The sequence below is a fragment of the Cynoglossus semilaevis genome, chromosome 10 (genome assembly GCF_000523025.1).
Source record: "Cynoglossus semilaevis isolate Cse_v1.0 chromosome 10, Cse_v1.0, whole genome shotgun sequence".
NCBI lineage: Eukaryota > Metazoa > Chordata > Actinopteri > Pleuronectiformes > Cynoglossidae > Cynoglossus > Cynoglossus semilaevis.
This window is the reverse complement of record NC_024316.1, coordinates 8026657-8048809: the sequence shown is the minus strand read 5'-3', so window position 1 is coordinate 8048809 and position 22153 is coordinate 8026657. Positions and strand designations below refer to the sequence as shown.

The following is a 22153-nucleotide window of genomic DNA, read 5'->3' as shown; positions in this document are numbered from 1 at the left end:
TCCACCATGCAAGATGCATTTCGTTTGCTGAGTGGCTTTTCTGAAGCGTCTATTCATGCAGCAATTTTTCACAGGAGCAACAGTGGATAGCATGATGGGGAGGATGATGCTGCGTCGTTGAATAATGTCTCCACTCTGCACGAGATCTATCTGGTGCAATGGTAATAATAACGCGGCTAAATGTGGTTTCTCTTCTTCTTTAATTATAATCAGAAAAACAATTCCAGTGGTTAAGATTTCCAGGGTAACAAAGTGCTGTATGTGAAACACAAGTTAAAAGGCTGACACGCCACGACCAGAAGGTGAAGACTGATAGATGGTAGTGGTCTGGGTCCCTTTTAAAATCTAATCCAATTTATTTTTTATTTCCAGTATAACCAGGATTTTTCGCCTCTGAAAATGCATAAAAACCAAGTAGAAAAATGGCTCAGTAATAATTCTAAAAGTTAGCCATGAAAAAATGTGTTTGTTGATCTCTTTAGGCCATCTTTCACACCCCGTAGTTAATGATTGGTGCTCGGCGCAGTCCTCTGCTCCTGTTTCACTGACAGGTTAATGTCAGGTTAAATGCAGAGGGCAGTTTTGTTGTGTGTAGCTATATTTTAAAAAAAGACAACATTGTTTCTTCTCTTCTACAGCCAGTAGGTGATTTGATTTTCCAACATGAATGGCCTTAAAAAAAGAAAACCATTTCATTGTTGGAAGAGTGTAAACAGTGTAGTGTAGAGTAGTGACAAAGTTGTTTTATTTAATAGATAGATTCCTACATGATTTGATATCATATATATTATTACATCATATTTCTTGGGAGGTAAATGTATTTAGTTAATACTTTATTTTTTTCATACTTTTATTCTGTCAATCAAAACCAAATGTTTTCTATAGACTTGTACAAATACATTACCAGTTGCATAATTTATCCCTCCATCCATCCATCCACCCATCCTAGAATCCTTTCATACCCATACACTGTAGAACAGCACAGGGACATGCTTCGAGTCTGAGTCTTTGCCGTCCTCACAGTTAAAGGTCACAAACCTAAGTGGGACAGCTGCAGACATTGATGTATTGAGTCCAAACAGGTCTTTATTAAAACTGCTCTTTAAACCACCTTTCAATAGGCTTCATATGGTTTGGCTTTTCCATACAGTCTGCAGGACAGAGTGATTTTAGTCCCTGAAAGTCCATGCTATAAGCTGCTCCTCTGAGGATTTTCTCTTTCCATTCTAGCAATTTTTTTTTCTTCCCCATCTCCTAATACATTAACTGTCTGCATGTTCACATAATCCTAACCTCACACCTCTCTGCTCACAACCAGACATCCCTCTGATGTGCACATTCCTTATCGTGTCCATTCTAACGACCAGCTTTTTCTATGTGTTCAACTCCAGCTCAGCCTCCAGTCTTTTGTTCAATGACACAACCTCTAAAATAAAACTGTCATTAAAACCGCATCTGTTTATTAATATAACATTCATCAATTTGTTTGTTAAATTCACAGCATCATATGGCTTTATCCTAATGTATATTAACTGTTGAATCAACCTATTGGCTAAATGCATTAATCATATAGACTCCCACAGGGTTAGGGTGATGGAGTAAAGTCAGGCTGGGCAGTCGATCATGAGATCAGCATCAATCATGTTCCATATCTGAGTTCCCATCAGCTGTTCCTGTTCATAGTTTGATTATAGTTAGATAATGGCTGTTGGAATGTCTTTGTATAGAATGATGATGAGGATGATGATGATGATGATGATTGTTGTTGTGGACTCTCAGTATTAATATCAAATTTTATTTTCTTATTCTTTTCTTATTTTGTAATTATAAAATGAATATTAATGATAATCGCAATGATAGTCCTATTTTTCATAATTGTATCCATTGTTGTGTTGTTCATCTACTTCGTTAAAATGTTCTACTTTATTGAATGTTCTTTATATTTTCATCTATCTATATATATATATTGAATTTAATTATAAGACACAGTGGAAAACTAATGTTTATGTTTTGTTGTTTTTTTTATCATTCGCATTTAACCTTGTTTATTCAAATGTATTTTATTAGTTTGTGCTAAAAAAAATGATTCAAGGAAGTGCATTTTCACCCCTGTAAATATTTACTCTAAAATAAATCTTGAACAAAAAAGATAAAATAATGACACAAATGATCATTAGTGTCATTATTACACCCGCACTAACTGTAAATGATCAGTTAGTGCGGGTGGTGTGTGTTAACCTTTTTTAAAATTATCAGTTTTATAGTCAAGTGAAAACTAGTATCAACTGACTTTTGCAGTTTTAGTTATTGTTATTATTTACTCAGCAACACATTGTATTGTTTACTAGCCTACAAAGCTAAACAATCTACCTCGTCGGCTTTTGGTTAAGGGTACTTGATAAAAAAAACGGTTTTTGGTTATTATTTATGGACATATTTAAAAACCTGTTAACAAAAAAAAAACACAAAATAAACGATACCTTAGAGCAGGATATATTCTGTGTGTATGTTCATATTAGGTCTACTTTTTTATGTTTACCGAGAGAGAAAATAGAACGTATATAGTAATCAGCTCCACTTCCTAACCGGTCACCCTGGAGCGATCGCTGGTATTATTTCGCCCTCTGCTGGACAAATAAACAAAATTCAAAAGTATTTAATAAAAAAAATATTGTGTATCTAGGTCAATAAAAACCATTTCTAAAATCAAAATTTAGTGTATGACCATAAAAGTTGTAGAATGTCATCAAATCCCTGTTAAGCAGCAAAAATGTATAGTGAAAAAAATGTATAAAAACTATTTTTTCCACATCTTCACTTTTATTTTTACATAGTTACATTCATACAGAACATAAACAGGTCAAACTAACTAACAATCACTGCATGCAGGTACCACAGCCTTCGTGAAGCCAAATGACAAACAACACCTTCAGTGAGAAAAACTAAATAGAAAAAGCAATAAACTTAATAAAGTGCATGTTATTAAACCTGAAGGAAAACATTTCTCATCAGCCCTCCTGCCAATGTGACAACACAGTGTTTGGCTTCATTTCATATCAGACCGTCAAAGAGACGTCCACGCTGGCGAAACCCAAACTCTTGTCAGTATTTACCCTTTATTACCCAATTAAAAAGCAAATCATTAAATTACAGTATATACATGTTTACGCTACCAAAGAAACTGCTTTTCAAAATGTCCTCAGCTAATGGATTTGGCCAGTGTAAATAAATAATTTAGTCTTTTTTATTTTGATGTTGAGAAGGTTGTAAGGTTATAATGTTGGAGCATAAGTTTGGATCAGTCCAGTGGACTTACAGACAACAGGAGTCTGAGGTCGATTTAAAGCCTAAGTCACCAGTTTCTGTTGATTTGAAGTAAAAATCAAACTTTATAATATGATGAAAAATCAGCTTCCAGCTGCTGGTCCAGACATTTTCACTGGGACAATGACCAGAATCAAAGATAATAAAGCAGACTGGCTCACTGTACAATGTCAGATCACATAATGTATTGATTTAAAAATGGAAAGGCAGTTTCTTCCCAAGTGAGGACAAAAAGAGAAATTGGCAAATTATAATAAATAAGTTGATGTGTATAGTGGCGAGTAAAAGCAATTTCCATTGTATATTTGTTGTAGTACTGCATTAACAAACAAACTGCACCATGCAGATTTCATCATCATCATCATCATCATCATCAAACCATTGTCAGTCATACAGCAGAGTGACAACCTTTTACACATGTGGTCGTGGAGGATAACTTAAAGACTATATTACTCTACATCTTTACTGTGAGCAAATTTACACCAATACCTTGAAGTTTGGAAATGTTAGAACGATACAAGTTCATGTCGAAGGAGATTGTAAAGTTGCATGTGACATAAATGATGCTTTTCAAAGTGTGATTAAAGTTGTAACTCAAACTTCGGTCCATTTTCTTGTTTCTCTTCCATTTAAAGGTAAGACTTCAGTGCTCTCAGTCAGTGCCTTATTGAGAAGGGAAACAAAAGTATTGATCTGGGCCTGATGCTGAGGAGTTCACAGGCAGTAGTCTCAAAACCCTGACCTCAGAGGAAGTTGATGGAAGCGTACATTCTCCTACTTTCTTAAGACACCTGTCTCTCTGTTCAACCTGCTAAAATCTACTCTCTGAACTGTCCATGAAAGATAAGTGCTGCATTTTTTTAATAACGCAAAGTTATTCACTATGTCGTGATTCCAAGATGAAGTGTCTGAATAAACTTTTCCTGCACTGAAGTATTGTCAACTTCCATGTGACCTCAGTGTTTATTCTCTTTCCTTCTTCAATTTCAAACATTTACATTTAGTTCAGTGCATCCCAGTTTCTTATCCTTCCTCACACGATCTTCCTCTGACTCACCATCGGAGGTAGATCGTGTGTAACGGTAACTTCTTTGGGTAAAATCCCTTTTGCTCAACTGCTTGTTGACAGTCATATGTACCTTGCCACTTGCACGGCAGCAATGCAGAGAAGTTAGAATGAATGAAAAGCTTGTAGTAATTTGATGTTCCAAGGTGATGTGTTTAGTACAAATGAGCATGACCGTGACCCAGGAACAGAAAGAGAATAGGAATACCTGATGGAGGTCCTTTTTGTTAGCTTTGTAGCTAATCCCATAAGCAGAGCCATGGCACAAATAATCAGTCACTCCACTACTGTCACTCCTAAAGTCCTTAATTTCTAAGTGTGTATAGAACATTAATGAGCATTTCCTCTTGTTTCTTCTTCAGTGCATCAACTATAGCAGAGACACCAGCAGCTCCTCCTCCATCATCCAGCCGTTCAGCTGTGTCTGTTTTACTTACTGTGCTGCAAATACTGCTGTGTGAACATGTTGAGTTCACTGTCCAACCAACCAGCCTTGTTCCTATTACAGCCAAAGATACAAACATTAGGAAAATACAAAAATAACTACATTTACTACTATATTTTACCAATTACTACTCTAACATTTACATTGGTACCGTTTGGTGATATTACAGAAAAGGCTCTTTTTTTATATAACTAAAGAACCAGCCCATTAAGATCTATCTAATAAATAATAACTATAAAATGTACAATGACAGTATTTTCACAGTCTCATTTTAAAAGACTGAGTAAAATAAATGAAAGTTGCTCATTTATAGAGGAAAACATTGTAACTGGCAAAGACTAAGCCTCTTCCTTGCGACCTAACCATAATACACACTCTGGCAGTTTTACAGTTCAACAGTGACATTCTTACCTCAGCAGCTTAGCTTTGCTCTGAAGACCATCCAGCAGCTCAATCTTTGTGTTCATATCAGCAATTTCATCCTCAAGATTCTGGCGGGTGACATCTACCTGCTGGCAAAGCTGAGCAAACATGCCCGCCAACTCCCTGGTGAAAGAAGCAACATTGCCTGTGTGATTTCAAAACTGTAAAAACGGCAGCGTAGAGCAGACGACTGAGTTGCACAATGAAACTAGTCATAAATTTGAATTAATTTAAATCTGAATTACGCTCCAGCTAGCGTGTGTGAGATCGGGTAACTCACTGCTGGACTTGATGGCTACAGTTGGATCCAGTGTAGCTGACAATGAGCTGCAGTTTCTCACTGGCATAGTCCACAAACTGTCTCTTAAAGGCTCTCTCCTTGGCCCTGGTGGTCCAGGTGAGGCGTTCGTAGATGTAGAGGAGCCCGTAGAGGCCCACTGACAGGGCGATGAGACGCCAGCCCACTGCCTTCCAGATCTACAAACACAAATTAACTTTAAAGAACCACCCCGAACGATGCAGTACAATGCTACCATCTAGTGTACAGTTTGAGTGCGTCCTCACCACGCCTCCAACTACCAGGACGCCCATGGAAGTGCGAGAAGTGAGGGAGGCAAGTCCTGTCACCATGGAAACCATCAACTCCTCCTGCGTCATGGAGTTTTGTGGGAAGGGAGGCATACTGGTGCTGACTGGAGTCAGGGCCAGGGGCCGAGGGACCTGCAGGGTGAGCCCAGCTAATGACATCTCTCCGCACTGAGGTCATTATCCTGGTCTAAGAAAATGAAATTTCAGGTTTTTACCTGGTCGTTGTAGCCCATGAGGGCCCTCCTGGTATTCTTTGGTCCCAGGAAGCGGTTGACCAGCATGGTCCATCCCAGAGAGAAGTGGAAGCTGATGTCCTCCTGAAAGTCACTGCACAGTTTGTCACAGGCCAGGTCGTAACTAAGGCTAAAGCACTGACGGGGGACCAGCTTGTCGACCTGCTCTCTGACTGGTCCAGGCAGCAGAGGTTTGAGACCCTCTGGTAAACACACGGTCACAAAGTGAAGCATGAAGTTTAAAATACAAACAGAGAAGCAGGAAGCAGAAATTTTTAAAAAAAAAAAAAAAAAAAAGGAAGAAGAAATTTTTAAAAAAAAAAAAAAAAAAAAAAAACACTGCAGACTGTTCTGTAACAACTATGACAAAGCCAGTCACTGTGGCTCTAATCAGACTTCAGGATCTTGATTTACCAATCATGTCCGTCTGTGTAGCCTGTATTGCACTGGTGATAGAGGTGGAACATCTCTGTGACATGTTCTTGCCCAGACCCTCTTCTACATGTCGATGAAGCTCCTGGAACAAAAACAAATGGCAAACCTTCCATTTAATGAAGACGAATGACATGAATAATCAAATTAAAGTAAGGATTAGCTACTGAGACACACTGGTTTAGATAGCGCTCACACATAAAAGTTATCTTGTCTTCATTTTTAGTTCAACTAATCATGTGGTAGAGACTGTATGGGAGACCCATAGGTTAAATAAATCAATGTGGAGATCAAAAAAACTGAAATACATGAGCTGCAGTGAACGGTGAAGCTGCTTCGCCGGCAGAATGAAACACACAAAATGCCTCAGGTAATAAAATTACATGAGGCAAATTTACCTCGTGTAATAACAATAATATGTCCAACATCTACATTCTCATGTGCAAGACTGTTCATCTGTTCAATTTATGTTACCGTAAAATTGTATTATTTAAAAGTCTTTGTTTTCCTATGTTATTATTTTCTACACTACATAATTTATCTCAACTGCAAGATCTCAAATCTTAATAATCTTCAATAATCAATCTTAATATTGAATGTACACAATGAAAAACTGTGAATCCATGGACATTATCTTTCAGAGGAAACAGCAGATATGGACAATGGTTCTATGTGAGCAGGTACGATGAACCCCTGAATGTAAAACAAAAGGCAGTTCCACCTGTTGTCCAGCCTGTGCTTTCACTCATCACGAGTGTCGGCCACGTGTTACAAAAAGCCTTTGGCAGCAACAGCACTTTTAGTGTCTGCCTGCGTCAAAGGAGAATTCCAACAGAATGAGTGCCTCAGTCTGAACTGCTCTTACATAACACAGATCACACAGGCTTTATCCAGGTTGACGGTGGGAACAGAAGCTCAGGGATGAGCTTTACACTCTGTACCACTACTTTGTATTCAACATTATTTTTTCTTTTTGTGTTCCATATATTATAATTAGTGTCACTTAAAAAGCAGGAGTGTTCAGTTAACAGGAAAGTCAAGTCATCTAAGTAGCAAAACCACCATGGTGTCCTCTGCATCAGCCATCAATAAAGGATGTATTCTACAGACCAATAGCTGTACTAGCAGCATTTACTGTGTATGTTGATCATTACTGTTTGCTCTGAGATATAATGGGCTTCATGTACTTGGACTGAGGTACTGACAGAAATGTATTAATGTAGTTTCCATTTCCCATTACATGTATATTATCTCTTAGTATGATGTGGCAATGCACTAAATGGCATGTTTGTATTGTATTACATTGTAGTGTACAATTTATATTTTTTCATATTTCATTTGTGTAAATTGTATATATTAACATATATTATTAGTCATTAGAAGTTGAGCAGGGATGTACCAGGAAAGTATCACAAGTGTTGTGCTTCATGTGCTATAAATGCCAGAATGAATGACTAACGAGTTAAATAAATGTATAATTTAAAGAAAATGTTGTACTGAATTAATTTAAAACTGACAAACTAGAGCAGACTGTATTAACAGTTCATATAAATTTGATCACACATTTGTGTCTTCACATTTTCCCAAACATTTAAAGCTGCCGTGGATGAAACTTGTAAAACTCACATTCTTGTAGACCTTGAGCACGACAGGTGATTGGTGGAAATCCAAGTGGAACTCATCCACCAGAACATTCAGCTTCCTGATCTCCTCCGCCATTGCATTAGACACCTGTGCAAGAACAGAGCAGAGGACAGAGGGTAACAACACACAGGATGTTTGATGCTGAGAGAAGCTGCTTTTGGTGAGGATGATCCAATACAACAAAGAAAGGATGGCACCGCATCAGCTGCAAGGTTTGTGTATGTTATCATCAAACATAAAAACAATTCCAGTTTTGAAATCCATGTGACTTAAGACAGCAACAGTCAGTTCAATGAGCCAACAATGACAACATTTACACATGTTCAGACTCAAACATGTTGACATTCACCTGTTTCTCCACCTCCTCTGTGATCTTCTTGATCTTTTCTTTACAGTCAATAGTCAAAAGGTCCAGCTGTTTATCAATGAACTCCAACCTGCACTGACGATCTTCCTTGGTTTCTAGACAGTAGACCCTAAAACACGAGCAAAGAAAATCATTTTCATGTTTCATGTGATAATCTCTGCCAACACCTTGACAACAGAGAACTCACCTCTGCTCTTGTGCAGAAATGTGCACAGACTCCATGATGTGTCGCAGAGCTTCAGAGATCTGCTTGGCCCTCACTGTGTGCTGCTCAAATTTGGTTTTTACTGCTGACTGTGAGATACACTCCTGAAAACCACAGACAGGCAGAGACAGGTGTAATGAACATTTGCTTTGGATGTGATTTTAATATTTGTTTCCTTTATGTTTCATGGACGAGGTTCTTACCTCAAAACGCCTCTCAAAGTTCTGAAATTCAAACATTCTGGCTTGGAATCCCTCTGCAAGAGCTCCACCTGAAATTAACCAAGAAAACAATGAGTGACTTCAGAGTGGACAGAACTGTTGCTGAATCAAATATCAGTGTCAACACTGAGGACACTTATTACCTCATGGGCATTCATTGAAAATGTCACAACTGCTCCAATGTTTTCAGAGGTGATGTTTTAAGTTTATAGGAAAATAAAGTGACTACTCAGTTTTTAAAATCATAACATGGACTGACATTTCCCATAGACTCTATTCCTATGACTTGTAGCGACTAGAAAAGAAGTCCTTGTCTTAATGCAAGTCTTCTGTTTGTTACCACAGTCCACACAATATTAATATTTCTTGTGTCTGCAGTGTGTGTTTCTTCATAATCATCAGATGAAAATAACACAAAAGGTTGACACCAATATTTTAATCTCCTTTTTAGAGTATATTATCTCTTGTCACTGTTTTAAAACACTTAAAACACATTTTTCTTCTTACCAACACACACACTACATGCCATGCTCACCTGCTTCAGGCATTCCTTGAGCTTTCTGCACCCGAGCCTGGAGAACCTCCTTCGCAGAGACAAAGAAGATGCGGTCACTAGCCTGGGTCCGGTCCACCACAGCCAACTCATCCACTAGGAAATTTGTGCATCGGTCCATGTGCTGCCTGCGAACCTGACACAGCAAACACAACACGTTTAACTGAATGTTGAAGCTGCAAAGTGACTTCTTGAGTGGTATTAAAACAAAGTGTGAATTTTTGGATATTTTGTGTTTCATACTGACCTCTTCCATGTATTCAGGTTCCGATGCCGAGGCGTCCCAGCGGTTGTTGAGGATGAAAATGTTTGGGCTAGAGAGTCGCTCATTTACTTTGTGGAAAAATGATTTTTCCTAGAAAATAGCCAATTTGAAAGAACAGTGTTGGAAAATACATTTTATAAACATTTCATACATTCTAATAGATATAAACTTACTCTGGACTCCATTTTCCCTTTGGAATTAAGCAGTTAACAAAATGTCATGTCTTACCGTCTGCATCAGAGTGGACTCAGAGTTTGCCACCAGAACGAAAACATCAGCATCTAGACAGAACTTGTCGATCCAGCTATCCAGTTCTGTCGTGACATCAATACCTGGACTGCAGAGGGGCAAAAGAAAAAAACAAAATCAACAACTCTGCCTATCAACTTAGGATAGTGTTTTTCTAGATAGAGAAAAGGAAATGACAAACAAATGGTTATTTTGAAACTCACAAACAAACGAGATTGAAGTAAAAGTATACTGCAATATTGAACAATGTCTAGCATGGCTAACACAAAACCAAAAAATGTTATAATAAAATTGAAAAAACATGATAACAAATTGTGTTCTACATTTTATGAATTAATTTTTATTGCAGTGAATATACTTCTTTTTGTTTTTAATACAGAAGTCTCACCTGTCCACCAACACCAGATCATCCCTGAGGAGAGCACATTTGGCTTTCGGCCACATGACACAGACTAAGCTGCCAGCATCGAGAGCCTCGTCCTGGTGAAGAGCGTGAGCCAGCTGGTTCACTGTCTGTGGAAACATTATCCACCCAAGATCAGTAACATCATTATTCTACCTCTGCATGATATTGTACAGGCAGTTTACTCTGCCTACCATAGAGCACTTAAAGATAATGAGCGCTGTGCTCACCTTTATGCTCTTCTTCTCCTCAGATCCTTCAGTGAGGATAAAGGCCTCGTTGCCATCTGTGCCCTCCACCCTCAGGAAGCAATTGGTGGTGTGTCCTATTCCTGATGGCAGCACCTTATCACACAGCATGGCGTTGATCACTGAGCTCTTTCCATTACTGGTCCTGTAGAACAAATACCAATCCTGTTTGTAGGGTCTGTAAGGCATTTTACTTAAAAACTACTTTAAGCTGCTTAAAATTCTACAGAGAAATACATTTTTAAATTAAAAACGTAAAAAACATACCTCCCAAAGAAAACCACCTTCATGTGTCTACGAGCAAGAACTTCACCAATCCCTGCAACCTTTGCGAGGTAGCCGCAAACCTCCTGGACCTGCTCCTCTGTGGTGACTGGGTCCAGCTCCTCATTTTTGTATGTGTCTGGCATGTGGTGAATATTTTACAGACATCAGTGTCATTTTAAGATTACCATATGTGAACAAAGAATTAAAAGAAGTGGCATGTTGGTGGGAGAGAACTACCTTCTAAGAAGCAGGAACTCTCCTTTATGTAGGCCCCGAGTTGCTCGAAGATCCCATTGATCTTCTTCTTTGCAGTAACAAAGTGCTTGAGCGGTGATGCATTCACTTCTGCCATCAGTCTTTTATCCTTTTTACCGTGGACTGCGTTGGAGTTGGGTCGGGGGAAAACCAGAGACATGGCACTGGACAGAAAAAAAGAATTCAGATAACAATGCTAGTATGATTGCAGCGAAGTAGCTAAACAGATGCCTTTACAGAATGAGTAATAAAGGATTGGTATCCATTTCCAAAGCACCATAATGTCAATGGACTGAAAGCATTAGGAGGGACAGAAGACAGGGGATGTAGAGACTCTACTGAACACATCTCTTAGCTGAATTCTAGTTACTTTTTTCTCTTTTTAATGTTTGATATCTTAGAATTCATTCGTAATATTTATGAGAGGGTTAAATTAAAAAGGAAACTTGATTTTTCTTTCATTGCTGTCATGTGCGGTTCCAATCACTGATTATGTGTGGGCTGTTTTGTTTTATTTATAGAAATGTGATTTTTATATTTAATTAAATAAAGGGAGTAAGTGGCAAAAACTAGTATCATTAATCAACCATTAATTTCTCTGATTTCTAACGACTGACATGAGAAACAAAACTTACTAGTCAACATTACCTACCTTAGAAATGTGCAGCTAAAGCACAGTGTGGTGTGTGGTTAAAGATACGTGTTTTGTATTTGTTCGATGTGCATCAGGTTGCATCACTCAGTGCTTATCCTAGTTTTATTTTTTTTATTTTCCTGTGTCACCCATCTCGACTTTTACCTAGATTTTCCTCATATTAATTACAATTACAGATAGTGTATCTATGATAAGCAAAGCAATTCAACATGTGTGGGTCTGTGATGGACACTTGATTTGGTTTTAAATAGTTACTCTGAAATCACACGTGTAGTGTTTAATATCCAGGGTGCACAAGGGTAGAGTGTGTCTTTACTGATATGTTTTCAAAGGCACGTAGCACCACAGGAATGCGTGAACGTGACCGCCCCCTGTCTGCTGTGGGCCTTTATTACTGTGCCTTGTGACCTTTCACACAGTTGAAAGGTAATGCAGTTTCTGCATTTCATTAACTTTTACCCTCCCTAACATAGTGCAACTTTACCTGCATGTTACACAATTATTCGATGCAACACGACAAAGGCGCAAGATAAAGCAGCTTATACTGTGGCGCACAAACTGGAGGACATGTCCTTCAGTTTCTTCTGGATCATACAGGGTGTTCCCGGTTTACGATCCTCCACTGATACACTGTCAGAAATCTAAAGGATCTGTCGTTCACCGAAGACAAATTATTGCTAACGTACAGGCTAGGTAGCCACTGACCCAAGTGACAGACAGTGAGTGCCAGTCGCAATTAGTTTGGCATCACAGTGCATTTTAAACAATACGATATGTTGTAAAAGTTTAATTGTTTTCTGGTATATTTTGTGACTTACCGTGGTCGCTCTCGTTCTTCACATAAACTCCTCTATCATCCTTCCGAGTCCTTCTGAATATGCACAAGCTAATCTACCGTTGACGTTAATGATGGCGGTTGTAATTAGCGTTAGCAATGCTAGGAAGAGCGAATGACTTTGAGAGCAAAGAGGAGAAATAAAACAAAAACGTCTGCATACACCTATATAAATCCTTTCGGTAAATTTAATATTTTAATCCCATGTTTTCGTTTTTAACTACTAACACATTATCCCCGCCTCCGTCCCGTCTTCCGTTCCGCCGCTATTGCGCACCCTACTGACGAACCCCGACGTCATCATTTTCTTCTTCTTGGGAGTTCTGAAGGTATCAAAGCGTTAGCGCCATCAACTGACAGCTGTACATCACTTTCTTTTGTATTTAAGGCAATACGAATGCAACGTTAATGTTTTGTTTGATTTTTACAAAGAATGCTAAAAAAAAAAAAAGTAGTAACAATTGAAACGAGTGATGGGGAAAATGTACTTAATGTTATTAATTTTAAGCCTTGACTTGGAGAAATGTCTTTTAACTAGATCCAAGATACTACTACTCTTACTATTGTGTTGATTCTATACCTGTGTTTTTATGGGTGCTTTAATGCTGCTGGAGCATTTAATTAATAAAGTTATATCTATCTAAGATGGTGAGCATAAATTAATGAACTTAAAAACACACACACAGACAAGGTGGAAATCTAAATATTTATTTTGTATTACTTGATGTTCAGATAATTAGAAAATGACAACTCCTTTCACTGTATCCTAGTCTAATAAAGTGATAATACAAACATCTAAAGCAAAACATGTCCAAGTTTAAGTGAAAGGAACCTGCAATAGAGTAGTTCTATGATCCGACCTATTTGCAAGCAATGAATAACAGTGAAAGATGGTTTAGTACAATGAATACTGGTGTGCCGTGTGTCAACTTTTCTTTTCCATGTTCAGTCTGGAATGCTTCTTCTGTGTTTTCCACTGCTGTACAAACAGACCAACCGTGTACCAACAATTGTGTCACATTAAGATTCAAATCTTTGTTTCAGTGGAGACATGTCCCTAATAAATGCAACAAATGTGAGTACACATGAAATAAATCTGAATGAGCTGACAGAATGTTTTTTGTCAGCATAACCATCCTTAGCTCAATGAGTCAAAAATGACTAAAACTGGACAAGAAGAAAGGTAAATTCTGAACTAAAAAGTGATTTTCCTTCTAATGTAGATCTGTTATTAAAACGTCCTGCTAAGTTAATTAACAAATCACATTTAATAGTAATGAAAGTATTTCAACTGTGTCTGGGAATTAATGCATATTCTTAAGTTCTCAACCCAATGACAAACCTAGAAGGCCTTCAAAGAGCTTCAAAATATCATAGATGAAATGTCCCTGAGCCATTAATGCTGAATTATATACCAGCTAAAAGTGATTTCAATAAGAGATGGGGAAAACAAACATATCCTGAGAAAGCACTTGTGCATAGGACCAGCTTTTCTGGCAGTTTTAAGAGAAAAATAAAAGAAATGCTAATGATATGTAACCAAAAAACATCAAATATCAACACACTAACACAGGAAGCTTGAAGCTGCATGTTTCATAATTTTCTTGATATAATGCTTTTCAGACCAGTACTTTACATGTGGTTAGTAAACAGGGATGCTGCTTCTAGGTGAAGTGCTAAAAGTAGGCATCGACAGTACCAAAGTGTTGTCAGTACATTCCATCAGACAGCTGTGGAATGTCTTTAGGTCGAGACCCAGGGTCCTTGAACACAGTAAACATTCCAGACTGAAGAGAGACAGCATTATAGCACAACAAAGGCAACATGAAGTGACACGATATGTGGTACTTGTTAAGCTAGACAACGTTTGTTTTCTAACCTCCATAAAAAAAAAACTATGGAGCTATCATCAAGTACATGTGCTTGTTTTGACAAATATAAAACTATACAGTCATATTTTTCTCTGCAGTTAGATGGACAGTCACCTGTCTCTTCTCTGAGGTAGTAAATAAGTAGAAATATCATTACAAGCATGTACAGAGGACTATATTTGACTCTGGAAAACACAATCTGGCATTTCAGTGTGTATCCACTCCTTCAAAGTTGTATTTTGGAAAATATCTTCACCAGTGGTACAAAAAAAGCCTAACTCTTACAGGTTAAAACTAGTTCTAATGATTTTTTTTGCAGAACGATATATGACAAAGTAGAGGTAGAAAGTCTGACTGAATTATAATGTCAATGTCTGCTGCTAGATAAAAAGTTTAGATTCATAAAAATCTACTTTTATAGTTTCAATCTAATGGCACAAGAGCCAAAAATAACTAAGAGAAAATACACAATAATAACAATTCCACAGTTCGGCTTGTTTGAGGTACAGATCAAATTCATCCTTTTTTTTAAACATGTCATAAGTGCTTAAACCCAGTTAAGAGAGCAGAGACTCTTAGAGAGGCACAACAGTAGCATTTTAAGACATTGGTGCAACACTTTGAGGCTTGTTACAATCCTAATGAGAGACATCCTTCAAAAGAAAAAGCTTTGTGGAATTAAGGCCAAGAGTATTTTCTGACTATCACTCGCTAAACACATTTTCTACAATATTCGAGAAGCAGGAGCCCCCCTGACATCTCCACTATACATCTTTTTTCCGGAGTGGAGTGTCATGGAGCAGCTGGGGTAGACCCATAATTCCCCTCCACACAACAGAACCCTGAATCTCAACAGACCAGCTGTTCCTTGACTGCTGCTTCTCTGGCTGTACTGACTCAAGGTCAGAGGGCGAGAATCGCCTTTTCAGTCCTGAGTACATAAAGAATCTGTTCCATTCAACACCACAGCCAAGGCTGAAATCAGAAGCAGTAAAGAGAACAAGAAAGGCTACAAGTGCTTCAGAAGACCGTTGTGGAACAAGATCTGAAAATGAGGTTTGAAAATTAAAACAAGCAGGTCACAATTACAATCTGCTCTGATCCAGTGGGGCGAATTAAAAATAAGCAGAACATGGAACAAGAAGCACTTCAATGTTTAATGTTTAAATTATACCCTAATGACAATGCCATTTTAATTACTCTCTTTATGCCATTTGACTAAGGTTGCCACCTTCGACAGAGAACATGGTTTGGGATGCGATCTACCGTAGGCTTTAAAGACATCTATTGAAATTGTTCCTTGTAAAGGCAGAACACTTTTGTCTTTTTTTAACTGGTTAAGAAATGGTTTGTATCTGCAATTGCCTACATTAGGACGCAGTAACAGCTGATAAAGAACTACAAAGGAAGATTTACATGGACATCAATGATCCAAGCAGACAAATCATTCCAAAAGCTTAAGTCTTTTGCCTTTTAATTTTGACACAAAATTGCTATGACCCCATCCCCAACCATATCTTTTCAAAGCTCAAAACGTTTACCTAGAGTATCAATTACAAAGAGATCAACAGGTCCAGCTGTGCACATACTCTGTATGCTGTAGCTCATGCTACAATATCAGCTGTTATACAGATGGGTTTTGATACCAAAAGCTAATGTCCTGACAGAGCGACTGATGAAACTGTGAAGCCTGCCACTAATATAGTTTTTACCTTATTTCACATTTAGCTAGTCCTGAACCAGGACTGTCATACTAAAACATCCAACTTCATGTAACAATATGTACTTGAGCAGAAATCCCATATTTTTAGTCTTTGTAGAAAATATCTATCCATAGATTCCTCTGAAACAGATGGTTGCCTTCAACCAGGTGTTGTACGAGTGCTTACTTTACATCCTCAATTTTAAAGCAACATGTATGCCTTCCAGCAATACATTTATAGGACATTATTCCCATACTACATTTTATGACATGTTGAGTGTAAGTTTTGTTGGATGACCAAATGCTCTATACCAACATGTCTAGAAGTCAACATGTATAAATGAAAGTGCAGCAACGCTGAGATCGGTGACATAGTGTCAGCAAATAAACATACTCTGAGTTCTCTGGCCTGTAGGGATTTTTGCAGTTACTGTTGTACCCAATCAAGCCCCATAGATACACAAACACACCAACAGGGTAAGGCACAAAACACAGACATGGAGGAAATAGCAATGTGAGAAACACATTTATGTCCGAGTTGGCTATTAATTAATATGTTTAGTTAAAACTGATGGGTGCAGTCATTGAAATGGAACCATTTTGAAACCTACAAAGGTATATTTAGCTGCCATGCTAACTATACACTTTTTTGATACTTAACAGATAAACTGCTTTTGAGGAACTGTAATGAGACTGTCTAGAGGGGCTGTCTGGGAAAACAGCTCTGTCATCTTACAGACAAGGTTATGGAATCTCTTAAGCAGGTAACAAATACAAGTTAAATACAATCCCATCAGTGGATCCAAATTATGTTTCTAAGATTTACCAGGGGGGTTTAGCAGTGGGAATGATATTTAAGAAGGGGTATACAAGACCTAGCACCCTCACAACATCACCCACATCTGTCAAAAGTCAAAAGACACTTTCCAGCAACTCTATTGGGAATTCTTTCTTCAAAATGGCTAACGAGAGCAGCAAACTTTGTCTTATGTGACTTTTACAGAAACTGTTTGTTGTAAGGTAAAATGGAAGGTAAAATGTAAGTGCATTTAACTGTGTGATTCTACATTTAACAGTCAAAAGTAAATATCTATAAAGCATTTGAGTTTTTTGTTGCTGTGCTGTTGTGGCCAAAATAACTGCATCTGAATATTCTCAAAGCTTTCGATAAGAAATCCCAGCTTTAAAGATGCTCTCTTTAACAGCTTTCGTTAGCTGACTCTAAGTAACTGCACTGACAAATATGAAGGCCTTATGTTTCAACGACGGGTCACATTTAGAACACTTGAAGTATTTGTTAAACATTATACGTATCTGCTGAGGTACTACGATACATTTGATGGTGAATCATCAAGCCGATGCCTTAAGCTCCAAACACTGATGCAGAGGTTGCAATTTTAGTATTTTTAATGTTAAAACATTTTATGCTATAAACCTAATTAAAAAGGTCAGGGCGTTTTTCTACAGGTTGATAATCTTATTTGGAAAACATGGTAGTGTCTTTAAAAATATCCTGAAACTGGATAAATCAGCATTGTGCAGTATCTGTAACTAGTGTGTTAAGTGCATCCACTGTTGGTAGAGGTACTGTTTTGGTTGAAGTTAGACCATCACATTTTCTTAAAAGGTTCAAGCCTCCTTCCTAAAATATGAGGTAATACTGATGAGGTGATTTGTTGTGTTTAACAAAATATAAACTACTAAGATTAACATCTTCAGTACTGACTAAAGTTATACATTTGTTTTACAATAAAGATGCTGTTCTCATCTTAAACCCTTTTTCATGAAAATTCATGAGTACAATAAAGGCAACGTCTATGTAGGAAGAGCTGCTTACTGCTGAAAGGCCTGATAGTAGTGAGGTAGGGAGCTGGAAGTGCTCATAGCAGGACTACTGTACGCCTGAGGTAGTTGGCTGTGGTTGTGGGCTCCAGGGCCCTGGGGTACATGGCTCTGTGGAGGCTGAAAGAAGGTGAAAGGGCCGGTTGCCTGAGAGGACAGCCCAGTGGAAGGGGAAGGAGAGGAGCTGGTTGTGGTGGTGGGTGGATAGCTCATCACCAACCCTCCCATGCCCATGTGAGGGCTGTAAGGAGGAAGGCTGAAGGGCAGGAAACCCAGCAGAGGCCCAATGTCCATGTTGGTGGGGCAGGACAGCTCGGTTGAGGAGACAGCAGGGCTGCGGCAAAGCAGGTGGGGGTCCCCACCAGAACCCACCCCTTCATTGAGCACCTCGCTCGGGGGAGAGGTGGAAGCAGAGGTAGAAGAGTTGACAGCACTCAGGTGAGGTGGAGGGGCACTCTGAAGGTCAAGCAGGAAACTGTCCACATCAGCACGAGGATATGAGGTAGATCCGTGCTGGTACCTGGACATGTTGCTGTAGGGCTGCTGCTGTGGAGCTGCTGGTGGCTGCAGGTGATGATGGTGCGGGTGAGAGGACTGAGGAGGCATGTGGCGACCAACACCCATGGGTGAGGATAAGGAGCCCTGCATGAGGCCATGAGGATGGCCCATGCTTGGTACAGGATTGGTCATGGGGTAGGAGTTGTACATGTCTCTGGAGAAAGTCTCCACTGGCTCCTTGGAAATGGAGCCCATGTCTGTGGTGACAGGACTGGGCTCCTTGACTGGGCACTGGGCTGCAGTGGTGGGTGGTGCCACAGGTGTAGTGGGTGCACAAGGAGGCATCAAACCTGACTCTTGAGCGTGGCTCTTCTTCAGGTGGCGTGTTAAGTGATCTCTGCGGCCAAAGCGCTGTGCACAGCGAGGGCACAAGAAGTCGCGGCGCCCAGTGTGCACAACTGCATGACGCCTAACATCCTTACGCGTGTAAAAACGACGATCACATCTCTCGCACGAGTACTTCCGCTCTCTTACTGGCACAGCTGTATTATTGTTGCCTTCTGATGGTGGGGGCCTGTCTGTATGGCTACCCAGGTGCTCCAGGATAGCAGGTGACCCCTCTGGGCAAGATAGGCCTTGTGCAGCACTGTGGGCTGCCACCAGGTGGCGCCTATAGCCCAGTTGAGTGTTGTATTGTTTCCCACACTCCTGGCAGTGAAAGAGCTGCCTGGTGGTTGAATGATTCTCCTGCAGCTGGCTCTTCAGATGGTCCTGCTGGTGGAACATGGTCTAGAAACAGTGCTGGCTCTGCTGCTGCACAAGGACTCTGGCCGAGAGCCTGAGTACCCACAGACAAGACTCATGAGGATTCTCCAGACAGCTGACCATCAGCTTACTCACCGCTGGTCCTCTTGTTAACTTGGAGTGCTAGATTTAAGGCTAAGTGCTGCTTGTGGACTGTTTGATGTTTTCTTCAGGCAATGACTAGTGGTCTGTCCTGCCTTGCTAGGGCCAGCCTGTCTCCAGCACTTGGTTTCTGTGACAGCAGCTGCCATAGCAACCCCAAAAGGGCTGCAGTGATGAGGAGCTTTGGAAGCTCTGACTGGTTTGCTGTGTTTCCTGAGAAGAGCTCTTGTGTCGGCCCACAGTCTATTTTAGTATTCAGAAGCCCTGAACACCACAGACACTGCAGCTAAATCAGTGAGGCAGCTCAACATCTTTGCAGACCTGTCAACCAGAGCACACGGTCATTACAATCAATGCAAACTGAGCAAAATGAAATACTAATAATGTCTAGACATAGTATACATTTTACATCCAGGTGTCTAGGGAAGACTGACTGCACCTATTATGTATATTTTATATTTTGCATGGTGCTTTTAAAAAACAGAACTGGATCCAAACACGTAATTAAGTTCAGAAACTTGATAATTTACATTTTTATTTATAAGGAGTAGGTTTAGTTAGCTTGAATATTTAGGGTGCTCAAATAATCAGCTACTGGTTTATTATTCATTTTTAAAAATAGGGACATTTTGTTAAATTGGAATTGAACTGAATGGCAATTTGTCGTACTTCGTTCCTCAATCAACTGCAGTGTTTCCCTTGAAAAAATGTTGTTCTTGACATCATTTCTTGTTTGTGGACAAGGTTATATTTTTGATCAAACATTCTCTCTTCTGAAAAATGTTTTATATGATGTTTCAAATGGCACAATACTTTTACAAGATCAAAAACATGGCAATGCAAGGAGTTTGACTTAAAGACAGCATTTTCCCTGTGTTTGCAATGTATTGATCAATTGACTGATCAACAATAATCTGAATAACAAACTATAAAACTGGTCCACTGTTAATTTCCTAGCATGATAAGGGGGAGCCTTATTTCAATAAATGGATTTTCGTTCTCATTCATCAATGTACTGTCACTTGTTCCACTCATGCTGCTAAATCACTGTTGAATGCGACCAGTGGAAACGTTTCACACTCACTGGAGGCTGGGGGGGTAGAAGAAAATGAGGGGAGCGGGCAGCGCCATCTTGTGGAGCCCCAACATAGAGTTACCGTTAAGGTCCAATGCCCAAACTAGCACAAACAAAAACCTACGTTGGTTGACCAAATGCAAAATAATCACCTTGAAATGACAGCTAGAGTTAGTATAAATATATACTTTAAATTTGTGATGGACTTAGGTGGTTACGCACTTAGAAAGTGCTGTTCGGGTTCAGAACCACACTGGGGCTAAAAGTCACTGCTAGCCCAACTGCGGCCACGAATTTCGACAGGAGTTGAAAGTGTGTTTATTGCTCATGGGTATTTTCGTCAACATTTCACTAGTTAACCAGCAGAAAAGTTTGCGTGGCGGTTTAACTGTGGTTATGAACGATCCTGGGCTATTGGAGAGGCAGCATGCGGTTTAAAAAACAATAGATGAGCGGTTGAATAAGTTGTACGAGAGTTTGACTTGCGGGAGCTAACTCCTGTAACAGTTTTAGCCAGTAGGGTAAACATCTAACTCGCCTCAGCACGCACGGATGAAACGTTACTTACCAAACGCACCACGGTCCACTCCTTTGTCCAGGCTAGATTCTGCGTCGCTATGGACATTTTCGAAGAAGTTTGGATGATGTTTATTACACCCTGGGCCTGGACTGCTGCAGAGCGCCGCGCTGGAAGCCATGCATTCTGGGAGAATGACGTCACACCCCGGGCTCAGAGAAACTCCAGCAGCAGCGACTTGTTCCTGCACACAGATCCAGGACTGGAACCAGGCTGATCGAAGAGAATGTTTTATTCATATAACGTTTTTTTTTTTTATTTTTGTATGGAATTTCCTTCAACTGTTGGTTTGCAAATTCAATACACATAAGAGCAAGCTCACAAAAGCAAGCAAAATATTACAACAAAAAGATAAATACATCATACTGATATAATGAAGAATTAATTGATTAATGAATTAAAACAGGGTATCCAAATTAAATTGTGCTTAAAAGGTTTATGCATAAAAAAAATCCTATCCACTTGCAAAGGAAGGGCTAAGAAAGTTTTAATAAGATAAGATAAGATAAGACTTTATTCATCCCACACTGGGAAAATTCAGCAGAAAAATAAAGAGTATTCTCCCTGAACGCACAGGCTCCAATAGCTAGCTGAAAAGACAATTTTGGGGTAAAGTAACAATGTCTTAGCTTTAGCAACATTTAAGGGTTATGGTTAGTTATAGACACGGTGTTGTTAAGTATCTTTACATCTTTTTACATTTGCTTTTCTTACAAATGCATATATAAGTAAATTTAATTCTTTTTTCAAACACAAAATATATTTTGTTTGTCTGATTTTAGTTGATGTTAAACTCCACCATGGGTGGTTGGATGGATGGATGGATAAACAGACTGACAGATGCTGGCCAGTGTCTGTCTAGTTTTGTCTTCACAAGTTTGAAAGTGAATGTGTTCATGTCATCACTAAGAAGCACCAAGAAAAAGGATAAGATACTGGCTCGTGCACAGAAGACACTCATCGGGACTACACAAAATATTGACTAGCTTGCATAGGATCTTATC

General features: G+C 39.2%; 2 protein-coding genes across 3 annotated transcripts; both read right to left on the bottom strand.

The window, feature by feature from the left end:
• Positions 1-2800: 2800 nt before the first annotated feature.
• mfn2 (mitofusin 2) lies at positions 2801-12986 on the bottom strand. Of its 2 annotated transcripts, XM_008318527.3 has the most exons (18): positions 12662-12984; positions 11171-11352; positions 10934-11069; positions 10649-10811; positions 10404-10528; positions 9995-10103; positions 9749-9856; positions 9484-9637; positions 8931-8998; positions 8710-8831; positions 8505-8631; positions 8138-8242; positions 6494-6596; positions 6062-6282; positions 5823-5978; positions 5539-5735; positions 5247-5381; positions 2801-4889 (listed from the first exon to the last, which is right to left on the bottom strand). In XM_008318527.3, exons 2-18 carry the CDS (start codon positions 11346-11348, stop codon positions 4820-4822), a joined length of 2277 nt encoding a protein of 758 aa, XP_008316749.1. In that variant the 5' UTR covers positions 11349-11352; positions 12662-12984; the 3' UTR covers positions 2801-4819. The 2 variants fall into 2 exon arrangements, with proteins under 2 accessions (XP_008316749.1, XP_024914951.1); XM_025059183.1 differs by having other exon boundaries at positions 9484-9856; positions 12662-12986.
• A 384-nt stretch (positions 12987-13370) lies between these two features.
• On the bottom strand, positions 13371-21493 carry LOC103384845 (zinc finger protein PLAGL2-like). Its single transcript, XM_008318528.3, has 2 exons — positions 21141-21493; positions 13371-19818 (listed from the first exon to the last, which is right to left on the bottom strand). Exon 2 carries the CDS (start codon positions 19375-19377, stop codon positions 18085-18087), a length of 1293 nt encoding a protein of 430 aa, XP_008316750.1. The 5' UTR covers positions 19378-19818; positions 21141-21493; the 3' UTR covers positions 13371-18084.
• Between the last annotated feature and the right edge of the window lie 660 nt (positions 21494-22153).